This window comes from Eleutherodactylus coqui, chromosome 7 (assembly GCF_035609145.1).
Source record: "Eleutherodactylus coqui strain aEleCoq1 chromosome 7, aEleCoq1.hap1, whole genome shotgun sequence".
Classification (NCBI taxonomy): Eukaryota; Metazoa; Chordata; class Amphibia; order Anura; family Eleutherodactylidae; genus Eleutherodactylus; species Eleutherodactylus coqui.
The window spans coordinates 65,309,197-65,326,951 of NC_089843.1; the positions used below are offsets into that span (position 1 = coordinate 65,309,197).

General features: G+C 41.2%; 1 protein-coding gene across 1 annotated transcript in view; it reads left to right on the plus strand.

Annotated features, from left to right (window-relative positions):
* Positions 1-15,384, plus strand: part of WDR19 (WD repeat domain 19) — a 60,236-nt gene extending 44,852 nt beyond the window's left edge. Inside the window, exons 25-37 of the mRNA XM_066573166.1 lie at positions 277-423; positions 525-649; positions 1,749-1,861; positions 3,228-3,296; positions 3,402-3,479; positions 3,564-3,660; positions 5,434-5,558; positions 6,562-6,643; positions 6,786-6,936; positions 7,023-7,146; positions 11,953-12,029; positions 13,165-13,289; positions 15,219-15,384. Coding sequence (XP_066429263.1) covers positions 277-423; positions 525-649; positions 1,749-1,861; positions 3,228-3,296; positions 3,402-3,479; positions 3,564-3,660; positions 5,434-5,558; positions 6,562-6,643; positions 6,786-6,936; positions 7,023-7,146; positions 11,953-12,029; positions 13,165-13,279 — 1,303 coding nt within the window. The 3' untranslated portion in view covers positions 13,280-13,289; positions 15,219-15,384. The remainder of the gene's footprint in view (positions 1-276; positions 424-524; positions 650-1,748; positions 1,862-3,227; positions 3,297-3,401; positions 3,480-3,563; positions 3,661-5,433; positions 5,559-6,561; positions 6,644-6,785; positions 6,937-7,022; positions 7,147-11,952; positions 12,030-13,164; positions 13,290-15,218) is intronic.
* Positions 15,385-17,755: the final 2,371 nt, after the last annotated feature.

A 17,755-nucleotide genomic window follows, 5' to 3' on the forward strand; every position in this document is an offset into this window, starting at 1 on the left:
GACACCCCCTTTACAGGGGGAGTGTGCCTTGTGCAATCGCATAGGTCATATGCTCCTACGGCTGGGCCTGGAAGACAGCGGCTGGTCCAGTTGCCTGTGCAACCGCTCAATTCTGTAAGCCTCTTTTGCAAGGAGAGTTTGGTATGATTACCAAGGCTACTGGACTGCTCATGCTCCTGGCCACACCATAGCTGGAGGTACAGATTAATATGAGGTCATTCCAATTTAGTATAAATGAACTTCAAGAATGCTGACATTACCTTTGCCTTTTAATAGATACAAGGAGGCTGCTTTGGCCTATGAGAATGCTAGAGACTGGGATAACGTCATCCGGATCTACTTGGACCATTTGAACAATCCTGAGAAAGCCGTTGGAATTGTGAAAGAGACCCAGTCATTGGAGGGGGCAAAGATGGTAGCAAGGTCATCTATATATTATACATAAGTATTAGCAATCAGGCATACAACTTTGGTGGGGAACAGAGTTTTTAATCTTTAGCTGTGTTTTTTCTTTTCTTTTTCAGGTTCTTCCTCCGTCTTGGAGACTATGGATCAGCAATTCAGTTCTTAGTGTTGTCCAAGTGCAACAATGAAGCGTTCCAGCTGGCCCAACAACACAACCAGATGGAAATCTATGCTGATGTTATCGGTACAGCCTTATCTCACATAACAAGTGCTAACTGGTGGAGATCTGCTTGTTAAATGAGTTGTATGCATTCTGTCAATCTTTGAAATCTAGTGTCAAATGCGCATTTCACAGTAATATAATACTTTGTGGTATACACTATCCTATCAAAAGTCATTGGACACCTGAGCAAGAATCAAAAGTAGTATTTATTTCCATAAGGTAATACTTAGTGGAATTCCTTAGGCCGTAATGACATTCGATACTCTCCGTGGCATACTTTCTACTAACATCTGATACAGTTTAGCTGGTATTTCCCTCCATTCACCCTGCAAATGTCTGGCGAGTTCTTTTAAAGAAAATAGGTGCTGTTTATATTTCCTGACCCAACGTTCCAGTTCGCCCCAAAGATATTCAGTAGGGTTCAGGTCGTGACTCTGTGCAGACAGTCCAATTGTTGAGCATCTACATCCCTGAACCAACGTAAAACAGCGTTGGATTTGTGACAAGTCATGTTGTCTTGTTGGAAATATTGCTGACCATTCCCAGAGTATTACCACATTGTTGGCAGCGCATCATTGTTTAGAATGTCAGGATATACCTCCATGTTCATGGCTCTTGTCACTACAACCAATGGACTGAGACTATGATGCATAAACATCCCCAGACTGCAAAAAGTTTTCCCCAGAAGTCCTCCACAAACATGTACATCCCTTTGATTTGAAGATGAAGTATTGTAGTTTGATTCGTCACTCTATAGAATGTTTTTCCATCGCTTAACTGTCCAATGACAACACTCTTTGCACTATTGTAGATGGGCCAATGTGTCTTTGAGAGAACTAGCCAGATGTTTGCAGGATGAGTGGAGGGAAACACCAGCTAATTTGTGTCAGACTTTAGTAAAAAGTATCCAATCTCATTAGGGCCAAAGGAGTCCCACTAAGTATCAACATTTCAAAATATACTTTTTATTCTTGTCCAGGTGTCCAATTACTTTTGGTACGATAGTATTGTGATTTGGTTCGCCAGAGAACCACAGTTTTAGGGTTTTATGTGTTTGCCTAAAAGTGCTCATGGACAAGATACTTCCTCATAAAAATGTGAATTAAAAATTTGATTTCAGGGTCCGAGAACACCAGCAACGAAGATTATCAGAGTATTGCACTTTACTTCGAGGGAGAAAAGAAGCATTTTCAAGCTGGGAAGTTTTTTTTGCATTGTGGTCAACATGCAAGGGTAGGTGAAAGTAATTAATATATTATATTATGTGCACAAATGCTTAAAGGGGTTGTCCCGTGCCGAAATGGGTTTTTAAAAAATTCAATAGGCCCCCCGTTCGGCGCGAGACAAACCCGATGCATGTGTTAAAAAAAAAAAACGTTTAGTACTTACCCGAATCCCCGTGCTGCGGCGACTTCTTCCTTACCTTAGCAAGATGGCCGCCGGGATCTTCACCCACGATGCACCGAGAGTCTTCTCCCATGGTGCACCGTGGGCTCTGTGCGGTCCATTGCCGATTCCAGCCTCCTGATTGGCTGGAATCGGCACACGTGACGGGGCGGAGCTACGCGATAATGCGTAGAAGGGGGTGGAGCCAGAACTCCGCTCATGCCGAGACCCAAGAGAAGGGAGAAGACCCTTCTGCGCAAGCGCATCTAATCGGGAGATTAGACGCTGAAATTAGACGGCACCATGGAGGCGGGGACGCCAGCAACGAAGCAGGTAAGTGAATAACTTCTGTATGGCTCATATTTAATGCACGATGTATATTACAAAGTGCATTAATATGGCCATACAGAAGTGTATACCCCCACTTGCTTTCTCGGGACAACCCCTTTAAGCCTAGTCAAGACTAAAAAAATAGCTTCATGTGCTCACAATGTAATTTCATGAAGAGTTACTGTTGCTGTGGAGTATAAATTGCAGCAAGCATTGCAGTAGCTGCGGTGGTGGATGCATTGAGTTACATGAAACGTGTGAGTATTGCTAAGGGATGCAACATCAATTCCTAGTGTATGGCAGAAAACTCCATCCTGCCTGCTAATAATCTCAACATCCTATCCTGTAAAATCTATATTTAGTAGGTTTTCGCGATTTTTTTTTTTTTTTTTTATTAGCATGTGTCACAAATCAACCCCATCTTTGCAAATAGTCACAATTAAAAATCTTTTAATGTTTTGTGTATACAGCTCCTATGCAGATTAATGTGCATGATGTTGCTGAAGCTACTACTCTGTGGCTAAAGAATACAAACTGTCTCTTGTGTACAGTCATGTACTCACAAGCTTCTTGCTAGCCTACTCCTCAGCAACGTAGACTACTCTGTGATCTGTGCAGGTCCATTTTATTCCCACACAGCAGATTATATATGCCTAGTGTAATGTACCGGCCATATTTTCTAATATAAACCACAGATTGAACAGGCATGTTAGAGAAAAACAAGGGTATGAGAAACAATTAACAAGTTAAAGCATTGAGAGTAGGCATTTGGTGGAGAAAACGCTCACTGAACTCTGAACTTGGAGATCCACAAGCAAGAACTTGCCAATTACTATATTACCAAAAATTATTACAATTTCTCTATGTATTTTTCATTTTTCAGGCATTGAAGCACTTTTTAAAGTGCTCAACTACTGAAGAAAATGCAGCCATAGAAAAGGCAATAGAAACGGTAAGAAGATACATATATGTTGCTGCAGTTCTGCTTTGTTTTCCGTACATATTGGGTTTAACCACATATTGATTTCTAGTTTAATATATATTTCTTTGTGAACAGGTTGGCCAGGCCAAAGATGAGATGCTGACCAATCAGCTGATAGACTATCTGATGGGTGAAAGTGATGGCATGCCTAAGGTTTGCTTAGATATTAGTCTAGCATTAAATTACATTATAGCACTTTGTTTGTTTTACAGGTTTTTTTTGTTTTTTTTTTTTTAGGATGCAAAGTACTTATTCCGCTTGTATATGGCTCTGAAGCAATACAGAGAAGCAGCCCGCACAGCCATCATCATAGCCAGGGAGGAGCAGTCCGCAGGTCTCCATATAATTCATTTCCCATCCAAAGCCCTATTGTATAGAAGGGAAAGGAGAAGATGATTGATCTACACCAATCAGTGCACCGTATACTGTAGTCTGTGCATACTGATATATAATCTTGTATACATTGAGATGCAGCAATGAGTCTGAGCTATAAAACTAGAGTACACAGATCCTAAAAACATTTAAAGGATGCTCAATCCATATTCAGAATTTTATCCTTTAACCCTTTCCAATCCACTGTCTGACGCCTGAAGACATTCTGATTGAAGGCTGTACAGCTCCGATGTCGGAAGACGCCCGGCAGGGTATTCTTACTGTATATTACTGGCCGCTCTGTTGTCGGGGGCCTCTCTGGCATGTCACATACTGCAGTACTGGCTCTAGCCAGCAGATGGTGCCATTGTATGATGGCAGAAAGAGAAAGCCCCCTAGAAAACCCTGAATCCAAAATTGGATTGCAAAGGGTTAAAGGGGGTGTCAAGAGTGTGGCCTGTCAGCACATAGTCAGAAAGTTATAAAATCTGAGCCGTCATCTGATTGCTCACTTACCAGCGTTTATCTAAAAGTTATAGATCATATTCTGAAAAAGCAAACTAAAGATGGCCATATACACTATATGGACAAAAGTATTTGGACACTGCATGTTTTTCCAAAAAAGTGCTATATTATCCTATTTAGTGATGTGTCGGCCCTCCTTTTGCTTGTATTACAGTGACAACACGGCGAGGCATACTTTCCACAAGTTCCCTGTAAATGCAACCAAGTTTCCCAAGTTCCCAAGTCTGGGCAGGAAAGGCTGTGAGAAGAGATTGTGTTGAAGATGGGCGTGGGTGGCGGTGTCGTACCCGTCGCTCCAGTTCGTCCCACAAGGGCTCGATCGGATAAATGAATAGTTATTACAAAATGAGCAGCTTCTTATTTTCCCCATGCCCTTCCCAGCATACCGTTCAGCAAACTCAGTATTTGCGTATTTGCTGATTTTCTGCAGTTTCCAAATACTTTTGTCCATATAGTTTACTTTAGATGGATGTCACCCAAGCTCATGATTTGTCGAGCCCCTTCATTAATGTGTATAGGGGTGTCCGGTCTCTCTTCTGAAGGCAGATTGGAATTGAACATGCCTGATCCTTTTGTTTTCAAGGCATATAAGCTACTACCAGAGGGGTCCGCCTGTGGCTTATTCCTTCATTCCTATTAAGAACACATGAACGCTTGGCTGAGCTGAGCTTTCATGTGTATGGTGGGGTTGGGAGGAATAGTCGGCTGCTAAATAAGGGTTCAGTTGATAGCTATTAAATTTGTATGGCCGCCTTAAAGTAAAGCCGTCATCACCTTTTGAGCCTCATAAACTACATTCTAGGGTTCAAAGGTGAAGGAATGGGGAGTCCGTGGAGCTGTGTTTCATACTCACCGGGTGCCCCGCGAAGTTTGATTCTTTTCAGCCTCCTCTGTGCGCACGCTCTCACATCCACTGTTTATGCTACATGTCATTGCCAAATTAATTTGGGTTTCTTTTGTAATTCCAATCCTAACACATGAGATGTTTTATGGCCACATCCGCTGACACACAGGTTAGTTAGATGTACAATAAATGGAGCGTGAAGATTTGTGAAATTGATGGTAGGTTTATTATTGGTTCAAGAGAATTTCTGCAGTACATGCTGTGTCACTAACCATAGGGGTGTAAGACTCAGCCACGTAGCAGTACCACTAGGACTAGGGCTGTGAAAGGGTTAACCTTCCATCTTATTTCTGTTTTAATGAAAAGGTAATTATCGAAATGCACATGACGTACTCTTCAGCATGTATATGGAACTGAAAATGCAGAAGATCAAGATACCTGCAGAAATGGCTACCAACCTAATGATCCTTCACAGCTACATCTTAGTCAAGGTAATCCAGCAATGTATTCACACTACACAGAATAACTAATATTGTATTCATCCAGTCTCCTTGCATTAGTCAGCCCCTTCTTGCACTTCATATGCAACCTATGCAACCACCTTGTGCTTGATTGTTACACCTATTGCCCCCTGTGGTTTTCTAGTTCCAAGTGGCAGGTATCTGTCCTTAAGGATTCCCTTTAAAGAGGATAGGCTAGCAGTAATTGATTGGTGGTGGCCCTTCTCTTGGGATCCCTGCCAATCAGCTGATCTCTGAGCTTGCTGTCAGTGTAAACAGTGTTGGAAGCAGATAGCGCTGTCTGTATTGCAGTGGTCCAGTTTGGTACTGCAGGCACAGCTCTTATTGAATTAAATTTATCTTTTTTTACTACTTTTGCACAATATAAGCATTTTTCATTAAAAAAAAATTGTATTGCCACATCTAGAGAGCCATAACCTTTTCAAGGGCTTGTTTTTGCAAGAAGAGAGTTATATTCTTCAGTGGTATCCCTTTTGGCATTGATTAACTTTTACTAATTTTTTTAGGGGGATAATGGGAGAAAAAAACAGCAATTTTCTATGGCCTTTATTGTGTTGTGTAAATAGAATTTTAAGTTTATTATAAGTGTTGATGCAGCGATAACAAATATGTAACTTTTGCGCTGTATGTGGATTTTAATGGGGGAAAATGGATTTTATTTTACATTAAACTTTAAAAAAAAAATTTTAATCAAATTTATTTTTAATCCCACTCAGAGACTTGACTGTGATCTGAATGCTTTAGTAATACACTTCAATACTCCTGTATTGCACAGTATTATGTTGTATGTTATGGATGATACCTGCTGCTGCAGTTGGTGCGGACACAGTTTCTAAGCTCGCTGTATAACTGTATGTCATGGCGGTTGTATAGTTGCGTCATACTGCAGAACGAGGTGAAATCATCAGGATGGACATACACTGTAGAATGCTCGTAGTTACCAGAGCATCTTCCCTTTTTTTTTTCTTTACAGATCCACGTTAAGCGCGGAGACCACATGAAAGGAGCCCGTATGCTGATACGTGTTGCCAATACCATCAGTAAATTTCCATCCCGTATGTGTTTGAATATGTCACTACTTTATTGGCTTCCACAATAGTTTCTGACCAGTATTTCACTTCTTTAGGAGTTCATTGTCAGGACTTGTACTCACTCACTATTTCCACCAGTGCCTTGAAGTTTCTCTTGTGTTTCTAGACATAGTCCCGATCCTGACTTCTACAGTAATTGAGTGTCATCGAGCGGGTTTGAAGAACTCTGCCTTTAGCTTTGCAGCAATGCTCATGAGACCTGAATATCGCAACAAAATAGATGATAAGTACAGGAAGAAGATTGAGGCCATGGTTAGGTAAGAGTAGAGATGTAGTGTCCGGTCTTGTGTCAGTTACTGTTTTCTATTCTTCAAGTACATCACCCTTGTGGTTTGTGAACTAGGCGGCCAGACACCTCAGAAGTGGAAGAAGAGACAACACCATGTCCATTTTGTGACTTCAGACTTCCAGAATGTGAGCTCCTCTGTCCAGGCTGCAAGAATAACCTGCCATACTGCGTAGCAACTGTGAGTACATCAATATGCTAAGAGTACTGGACCTATAAGACTTCAGTGTACATATACTATAGCGGTGCACAGTTTTCCCACCTGTGTTAATGCATTGATACTGGTTAGCGTCCTTTTAAAGGGGTAGATCATACCTGCCAGACTCCGTTTCGAAACATGAATTTGTAGGGTTCAGGTTTATTTTTCAATAAAGCGACAAATATGGGAGATTCCCTTTAAATGGTCTCTGTACTTGCAACAAACTTTGCAGAAATCAATTGCACAAGTGAATATAAGAAATGTAATATATCTTCCCCTGGTGCAAGCACTGAGTCATGATGTCACATTGTGATGTTTTCTATGCAGACTGTTTTTGTGGGTTGGTTTGCCATTGCCTTCCCCAGTGATATATCTTCAAAAGAGAAAAAAGTCCTCAGCGCTCAAATATATGGATACAGTATAGCTGAAAGTATGATGAAAATATGCATAAGATAAACTTACTTCACGGAGGCGTCTCTAGTGAAGACGCCCCCAATCCCAGCAGACGTAGCAGATTACCGTTGGCAGCAGCAATCGTAGTTCCAAATATTTATTTCAGTGGTAGACGCGTTTCGGCCATACAATATTTTGGCCTTCATCAAGTACATGCATAGTACTTTTGATGTCCTAGCTCCCCACCGCACTGGCTGTAAGTGAAGATGGTCTCTTTGTTCCTCCCTGGTCTCCTTCAGAGTCTTCTGAGCTGACTAGACAACTGGCTGAGCTGGCTGGAGGAACAAAGAGACCATCTTCACTTACAGCCAGTGCGGTGGGGAGCTAGGACATCAAAAGTACTATGCATGTACTTGATGAAGGCCAAAATATTGTATGGCCGAAACGCGTCTACCACTGAAATAAATATTTGGAACTACGATTGCTGCTGCCAACGGTAATCTGCTACGTCTGCTGGGATTGGGGGCGTCTTCACTAGAGACGCCTCTGTGAAGTAAGTTTATCTTATGCATATTTTCATCATACTTTCAGCTATACTGTATCCATATATTTGAGCGCTGAGAACTTTTTTCTCTTTTCTTTTTTGTCTATAGCCACTCCACCATACAGTTAGGGCCAGAAATATTTGGACAGTAACACAATTTTCGCGAGTTGGGCTCTGCATGCCACCGCATTGGATTTGAAATGAAGCCTCTACAACAGAATTCAAGTGCAGATTGTAACGTTTAATTTAAAGGGTTGAACAAAAATATCTGATAGAAAATGTAGAGTAGATAAAATAAACTATCCGCGCTCCAAGGGAATAAAACGGCTTCAAAGTAGGGAACCAATGTCCTTCTTTATTAATATTCTTTGAGCAACGCGTTTCGGTAGATTAACTACCTTTTTCAAGCTCTGTACATTTAAAATAGCTAGCACATATAAATAGGCACTCTGTGAGTGCCTATTTATATGTGCTAGCTATTTTAAATGTACAGAGCTTGAAAAAGGTAGGTAATCTACCGAAACGCGTTGCTCAAAGAATATTAATAAAGAAGGACATTGGTTCCCTACTTTGAAGCCGTTTTATTCCCTTGGAGCGCGGATAGTTTATTTTATCTACTCTGCATACTCTACCTAAGCCCCGGTCATCCGGTGGAGCTTAAACTAAAACGGTCCTGCAGCTCTCCGAATGAGGTCGGATGGAACTAAAGGCTTTACTATAAGTGAACTTGGATTACGGTGTCAGCGAGGTGCCTTGGGAAAGGTATCCTCGTTTGACACCAGGTGAGTTAACTCTCATTTTTTCTATTATTGTTATAAGTATATAACAATTTTTATATCATCAAGGCGCCTCCTTACAATTTGTTGATAGAAAATGTAGGAATTGTACACATTTCTTTACAAACACTCCACATTTTAGGAGCTCAAAAGTAATTGGACAAATAAACATAACCCAAACAAAATATTTTTTTTTCAATATTTTGTTGCGAATCCTTTGGAGGCAATCACTGCCTTAAGTCTGGAACCCATGGACATCACCAAACGCTGGGTTTCCTCCTTCTTAATGCTTTGCCAGGCCTTTACAGCCACAGCCTTCAGGTCTTGCTTGTTTGTGGGTCTTTCCGTCTGAAGTCTGGATTTGAGCAAGTGAAATGCATGCTCAATTGGGTTAAGATCTGGTGATTGACTTGGCCATTGCAGAATGTTCCACTTTTTTGCACTCATGAACTCCTGGGTAGCTTTGGCTGTATGCTTGGGGTCATTGTCCATCTGTACTGTGAAGCGCCGTCCGATCAACTTTGCAGCATTTGGCTGAATCTGGGCTGAAAGTATATCCCGGTACACTTCAGAATTCATCCGGCTACTCTTGTCTGCTGTTATGTCATCAATAAACACAAGTGACCCAGTGCCATTGAAAGCCATGCATGCCCATGCCATCACGTTGCCTCCACCATGTTTTACAGAGGATGTGGTGTGCCTTGGATCATGTGCCGTTCCCTTTCTTCTCCAAACTTTTTTCTTCCCATCATTCTGGTACAGGTTGATCTTTGTCTCATCTGTCCATAGAATACTTTTCCAGAACTGGGCTGGCTTCTTGAGGTGTTTTTCGGCAAATTTAACTCTGGCCTGTCTATTTTTGGAATTGATGAATGGTTTGCATCTAGATGTGAACCCTTTGTATTTACTTTCATGGAGTCTTCTCTTTACTGTTGACTTAGAGACAGATACACCTACTTCCCTGAGAGTGTTCTGGACTTCAGTTGATGTTGTGAACGGGTTCTTCTTCACCAAAGAAAGTATGCGGCGATCATCCACCACCGTTGTCTTCCGTGGACGCCCAGGCCTTTTTGAGTTCCCAAGCTCACCAGTGAATTCCTTTTTTCTCAGAATGTACCCGACTGTTGATTTTGCTACTCCAAGCATGTCTGCTATCTCTCTGATGGATTTTTTCTTTTTTTTCAGCCTCAGGATGTTCTGCTTCACCTCAATTGAGAGTTCCTTTGACCGCATGTTGTCTGGTCACAGCAACAGCTTCCAAATCCAAAACCACACACCTGGAATCAACCCCAGACCTTTTAACTACTTAATTGATTACAGGTTAACGAGGGAGACGCCTTCTGAGTTATTTGCAGCCCTTAGAGTCCATTGTCCAATTACTTTTGGTCCCTTGAAAAAGAGGAGGCTATGCATTACAGAGCTATGATTCCTAAACCCTTTCTCCGATTTGGATGTGGAAACTCTCATATTGCAGCTGGGAGTGTGCACTTTCAGCCCATATTATATATATAATTGTATTTCTGAACATGTTTTTGTAAACAGCTAAAATAACAAAACTTGTGTCACTGTCCAAATATTTCTGGCTCTAACTGTATGTATGATTAGAGCCTCCTGTAGCTGCTCTACAGTGCACTAAGTGCCTGTATTAGTCTGGGTACAGTCACCATCAGCTTGGACTAAGTGTCCACATCTACCTCTCCATTTCCAATTTGAATGACGTTCTGGGATATCTGATTAAGTGAGCACCGCCCATCCAACTCTTTGACAGTAATATATCTTACGAGAGAAAAATGTTTCTTTCTCCACTTATTAGGCTCCTTTCCTCTTCCACCCTTGAGAGGCAACACAGGCTATAAACTGACTGAAGGATCAGATTATATGCTGCCCATAAAAGACTATGGAAAGAAGAAGAGGGAGCAGGAGCCAAGTGTCAGAGATACAGATAGACACACACAGAGATGGTGCAGTAGCTGATAGTAAGTGTTTGATTGGCTCTCAGCTTCTGAAATCACATCTACACTGCTCAATACTTCTCTATATTGTCCTACATGCTGCTGTTTCTCTGTATATGATGGATAATGATAGGGGAGCAGAATCTTCTCTTCTATGTGTGCAGTGTATGGGAGATATCATAGCAGCTAGTCTGCACCCACAGGGTCAGAGAAAACTGGGAATTACATAACGAGCATTCAGAGAAGAAAACTGCTAAAAAATGCAGGATACAAGTCATATAAAGGACAGAAATGTATGCACATGACAACTTAGGGTGTGTTCACACCACATTTTGCTTTATATCCCAGGGTTCCATCTGAATCGCCAAAAAAGGAATTCAGAAGGAACCCTGAATGGGATCCATGGACTTTCATTAATCAAAAAGGGACCAATAAGGTATTCGTTTCAGAAGGTCCCCATTTCTTTCCGACATTTATGCCAGACAGAATGTTATAGGCGACTAGCGTAGATCCTGTTCCCCTAATGGTATCTTTCATACACATAAAAGCACCAGCAGCATGGAAGACAGAAAAGTACTGAGCAGTGTAGATGTGATTTCAGTAGCTGTGAGACATTAAAACACTTACTAAACTGCAGCAATGTCTGTGTGTGCCTGCTCCCCCCCCCCCTCCCTTTCCTTAGACTTATATGGGCAGCATGTAATCTGATCTATCTCATATTGTCTCTCAAGATTGATTTAGAAGTGAATTAATCTTCTGTATTCTGTGCACTTTTGTCTATCAGCTTGCCTGCCAGCCACTTGTCTTCCTGTATGGATGATCACCATTTACCTATGTTGTAGATACTGAAAATGGTCACGTTAAAGAGGTTTTCTAAAATTTTACAATATTTTACAGGGAGCAGATAAAGGTGTAAATTGGAATAAAAAAGCAATTCTAACCTTTCTAGCGGCTCCCACCCGTCTGATCCTAGAAGCAGTCTTTCACAGGACCTCTCAGTCCATTACTCTCCTCGGCTGGCATCTTTGCATGAATGGCAGATTACCACTGAGCTTCGATATATGAACTACGTGAAAAAAATAAGACTTTATGTTCATATATTTTTGTTTTTACATTCCAACAGGGTCGGCATATGGTTAAAGACGACTGGTGCATCTGCCCACATTGCGAATTCCCTGCCCTGCATTCAGAGTTCAAAACGTAAGCTGAAAGTCAAAAATTATGTAAAAATGTTATTTTTCACGCTGGTGTTATTGTGGGACAGTAACTATAACTAGCGTACATGGTCTTCAAAGGGTTATCCCACCATTACAGGAAACCTGTCAGGAGATTTTAGTAGCCTAAGCCAAGAGCGGCGCTGCAAAATTCTTCTTCCATGTGCAGATAAGCAATGCGAATCTGCCCACAAAAGGGACAGTTCATTTACACATGCGCCATCTGATAGCAGAGACTGTCCAACATGACCATCCGGACCGCTGTGCCTCATTTACATAATGCGCAGGAAACCTTGAAGAACAATTACTGAGGTATGGATTTATAATAGGACCAACCTAAAGGACTTTCAAAAAAAGAACACTGATGCTATAGCAGTGCTGCTCTTGGCTTAAGTTGCTAAACTCTGCTGACAGGTTCCCCTTTTATTCATCATATAGATCATAGAAAGTGAACAGTGTTTACCATTTACATGCTGTTAAAAATCTAGTGTTACGACATTTACTTACACAGTGCAGCACCACCTAGTGTTCAAAGGGTATAGCAATGTGCACGTCCTCTATATGCATGGTGGATGACACACAAGCACAGTCACTCTCCCCAATATAGGCACCCTCAGTTTACTGCAGGCAGCCAAAAGAAACCGCTTTCTGATTGCCAAGAAGGAACAGAGCCTCTGCAGTAGCACACCCAATGCAGAACAACTCTGAGAAGTCTCCTTCTGCAGATGCTGTGGTGTCAGCTGCCAGAGGGGAAAGGAGACTGATTGTGTTTTTTAAAACAATGATCATTCTGTGTGAAAGCACCCTTAATATTGGTTTTGGCTTTTTCTGTGACATTTATCCTTCCTCCTGAAGGCTCTGAGATAATCTTTTATTCAAAACTGTCTATAACATGTCCAGCAGCCATCTGACCGACCTCCCTATAAACATATATGATTAGCTGCTGGTTTGCTCAGTAGGGGAGAGGTTGACCAGCCACCACCAAACACCTCCTACTATTACATGGTTGACCATGGGAATGATGGCGGCAGAAGAAGAATGTGCTACCTACATGGTAAATGTTTGTGAGCAGTACTGTAGACTATTGTATAATGTCAGTCCATTTGTTCTCCTGCTTCCAGACTGCTGGAGTCGGAAAGCATCTGCCCCATGTGTTCTGAGAGAGTCACTGCTGCTCAGCTGAAGAAGGTACAGGACTGTTCTATGTATCTCAAGGAGGAGCAGGACGATCAGTAATTATCATTACGTAAGCAGTAATACATTACCTAATTATCTCAATGCAAGACTGATGAACAGTTGGGTTATAATTAGAGATAAGCGAGCGTACTTAGTAAGGACAGATACTCGAGCGAGTATCGTCCTTACCAAGTACCTACCTGCCTGCTCGCCTGCAAAGACTCGGGTGCCGGCAGGGGACGGGGGGGGGGGGGGAACGGGAGGGAGATCTCTCTCTTCTCCCCCTTCCCCCCCCCCCCCGCTCCCTCCCGCAACACAGCGCTCACCCCCACCGGCACCCGAATCTTTGCGGGCGAGCAGGCAGGTGCTCGGTAAGGACGATACTCGCTCGAGTATCTGTCCTTACCGAGTACGCTCGCTCATCTCTAGTTATAATATAGAATATGTACAGTGAGTAGGTAATGCACTATTATTGGGAAGGGAATTTCTATCTTTGAAAGCTATCGCGTTCAAATCAGAGAGAGTTAAAAATGGACTCTCAGAGAAAGCCGTGAGCCCTGCATCTCTCTGACAATATCAGATCAATGTCAGATCCAAAGCTACCTGTCATCCCATATTCTGAGGCTGTCCCGTTATCCCAGGAGGGAATACTACATGTCCTGCACTGCTGCAGGGCCCCAGCTCCACTGACTCCTTCCATCTTCACCATCAGCACACTTAGAAGACTGCTGACAGCTAGTCACACACAGCATGTACAGTGATGAGAGCAGGAGTCAAGTTGTGCTGTGTATAGAATGGTGCACTGTCAGGCAGTCCTATGAATGTGGTGATGGTGACTTTATTGCAGATGGAAGGAATTAATGGGAGAGGGACCACTATAACTGAAAGGAGTCACTGTCACTTTGTGGTGCCACAGAGGGGGCACTATAATTAAGAGGAACGTTGCTGGTAGGGGCTTTAGGGCAGTGGCAAGATGGGGAGAGTGTGAGACGAGTCATAGCTGGAGGAAGTCTTCATGGCTGTCTGGGCTCAGAGAGAAGAAAAAGGAAAATGGACATCACCAATCAGAGATAAAATCACCTGTGGTCACTGGAGGTAGCTGCACTGCAATCACTACCATTGTGTAGAACTGATGTCTGACTATTATTTAGAGGTATTCTTGTACTATGAAGGGGTGCCTGAGGGGAACTGTTACTGTGAGAGGAACATTAAGAGACACTTACTGTGAAAGGGTCACTGGGGGGCATTATTACAGTAAGGGGGTTACTGATGGGGTGTGGCTTAGCATAAATGGAGCGTGATCCGCCTTAAAAAAATTCCACTGAAGCTTGTCCCTCTTTTCATTGTTCACAAGTTGGGATGTATGTCAGATCCACAGGAGTCTGACTTCCAGTACCCCCACTGATCAGCTGATTGAAGGGACAGCTGCATTGGGGCAAGCGCTGTGGTTTCTTCATTGTTTACCAGGCATAGCTCCATACCTTGTGTTGTGGCTGTACCTGGTACTAGACATAGCTCACTTGAATCGGGCTGCACTACTGTATCTGGTAAACAGTGAAGAGACCACAGCAATCATTTGAATACCGTCATCCCTTCAATTAGCTGCTCATGGGAGTGTCTGGAATCAAATGCCATCCAATGGGATACTGACGGTCTGTCGTAAGATCTATTTGGAACAGAGTGATGACAGGATTAAAAAAAAAGGCTTGGACTACTGTAAGTTCTGGCACCTGTGATTCAAGTAATGGGATTGTAAAACTAAGTGCCAAGACATTCGTGCGGACAGAAGATTGTGTAGGACCCAGCTATGGTTCCAAGGCTACCTTCAAGCTGGGAATTGTCTTTATTCTGTAGTACTGCCTGGAGCGCCCGCTATGTACTCGGCACCAACGGACAGGTTGGCAATCTCCGGGATAGAGGGGACCAGCATGGGGGTTGTATTTGTAGTTCTGTTAAGCATCCATTGTTCTGACTCTATGCATCTTTCTTTTCCTCTTAGGTCTTCATCTCTTTTTGACGTTTCATCCAGTTTATAGACTTTGTACTTTTCTAGGCACATTGTATTGTAATCAGGTTTGTAAATACTTTTTAATGAGGATTTTGTATTTGTGACGGTTACATATTACTGTATGACTACAATATTTATAATAAAAAGTGTATTTGTACCGTTTTGTTACTCTTCTAATGGTGGAGGATTTAGTTTGATTCACAGGGGGTTCGTTTTCTCTTTTCTACTTTATCAAAGTGTTTCTTATTTGGTCAAAGGAAATATATTGTTCGAAACTAGAGCATTTAACCCCGTAGCACCCCAAGATGTACCTGTACGTCCTGAGTGCACGGTGTTTGTATGGATCGCGGCTGTTAACCCTTCTGACAGCAGTGTTTAAATTGGACTATATTTTCTTATTAATTAAAACCAGAGAGAAACATTACATTTTTTTTTAATTTTCTGATTGTAGAAGTTTTTATTCTGTTTATGACTATGGGGGCGGCCATCTTGCCTGAGCTACATTTAACAGCAGTTAGAGCTATGCTTTACAGCAGCTTCTTGGGCCATTCACACAATGGACCTGTGCAGAGGTCATTCTGCAGGGAAGAGAGGGTAGATAGTCACAGCAGATCAACCGCTCGTGAATGGTGGATCCTGTGTTATTTACATCTAGGCCGCCTGCACGGAATCCGGTTGTAACCCAGCCGGTGACCACGCGTACCTCTCTTCTTTCTTTCTTTCTTTCTTTCTTTTTTTTCTTCTTTTTTTCTTTCTTTCTTTCTTTTTTTTCTTCTTTTTTTCTTTCTTTCTTTCTTTTTTTTCTTCTTTTTTTCTTTCTTTCTTTCTTTTTTTCTTTTTTTTCTTCTTTTTTTCTTTCTTTCTTTTTTTCTTTTTTTTCTTCTTTTTTTCTTTCTTTCTTTTTTTCTTTTTCTTCTTCTTTTTTTCTTTCTTTCTTTCTTTTTTTCTTTTTTTTCTTCTTTTTTTCTTTCTTTCTTTTTTTCTTTTTTTTCTTCTTTTTTTCTTTCTTTCTTTCTTTTTTTCTTTTTTTTCTTCTTTTTTTCTTTCTTTCTTTCTTTCTTTTTTCTTTTTTTTTCTTCTTTTTTTCTTTTTTCTTTTTTTTTTTTTCTTTCTTTCTTTCTTTCTTTCTTTCTTTTTTTCTTTTTTTTTTTTCTTTCTTTTTTTCTTTCTTTCTTTCTTTCTTTCTTTCTTTTTTTCTTTCTTTTTTTTCTTTCTTTCTTTTTTTCTTTTTCTGTACTGCAGATGGTCCGGACAGCGAGCGGTCAGACATGCACAGTACAGATTTTTTGTTTTCAAATTTTTGATGACGCCGGCCCCACGACCTTTCCACAATTTGAATTTTTTCTTAAATGCACATTGTGAGTGAAAATTAAAAAACAAATCTCCAAATGTTTACAAAACTGTGAATAGGTCATTCCCGATCGGTGTTTGGGAGTCCTTAACGGCCCCGCGGTGATGAGATCGTGAGGTGCCGTTCAAGTGTCAAGGCAGCTGGGGGCGTTCTGAAGGCCCCCACAGCTGCCATGTGCTCCTGCTTAATAAAACAGGCCTGTGGCCTGTCTTAATAGAAAGTCTGTAGAAATAGCATGTAGTGCAGTACTGAAGTATTGCAGAATATGGTTTAAGCGGTCAAAGAGTCACCAGTTCAAGTCCCCTATGGGAACTAAAAAATGTAACAAAAATAAATGAAAAAAAAATTTTATTGTTAAAAATTAAGGTTATTAAAAGTTTTTAGTTTTTTTTTTTCTTAATTTCACTATATATATAAAACCAAAGAAGATATTTGGTATTGCCATAGCCATAAAAGTCTAATCTGTCAGAATAATGCATTATTTATCCAGCATGGTGAGCAACGTCAGAAGAAAAAAAATTAGTGCCAAAATTGAATAAAAAGCAATTAAAAATTCATATGTACTCTAAAACAGTACCGCTAGAAACCATTGGTCGTCCCGTAAAAAAAGAAGCCCTCACGCAACCTCATCAGTAGCAAGATGAAAAAGCCATAACAGTCAGAAGATGGCGACAGAAAGATATAGTACAGAAAAAAACTATATAAATTTGGTATCGCTTTAATTGCACTGACCCACATAATAAAGTTATTGAATTTATGTTGCAGTATGTATGTTGTAAAAAAGATGGGCAAAATTGCTTTTTTTACATTTCACTCCACTTAGAAATGTTTTTAAGTTTTTTGAGTACAGTGTATGGTACATTACATTGAAAAATACAACTAGTCCTGCAAAAAACAAGCCCTCAGACAGGTACGTCAACAGAAAAATAAGTGTTATGATTTTATGAAAGTGGAGTGGAGAAGCCAAAAATGGGGGGGGGGGGGGGGGGGAGAGATGCCATGTCCTTAAGCAGTTAAAAAACTTTTTACAATAAACTTTTGTCAGTGTGACTATCCATATAAAAAATCCTGACAGTTTTTCTCCCATTCACCACTGAAACATGCAATAGGCTGTAGATATTTCCTGATTTTTTACAGCTGACTTTGCTGATGAGTCTCACTGGTGTCGTCTCATCAT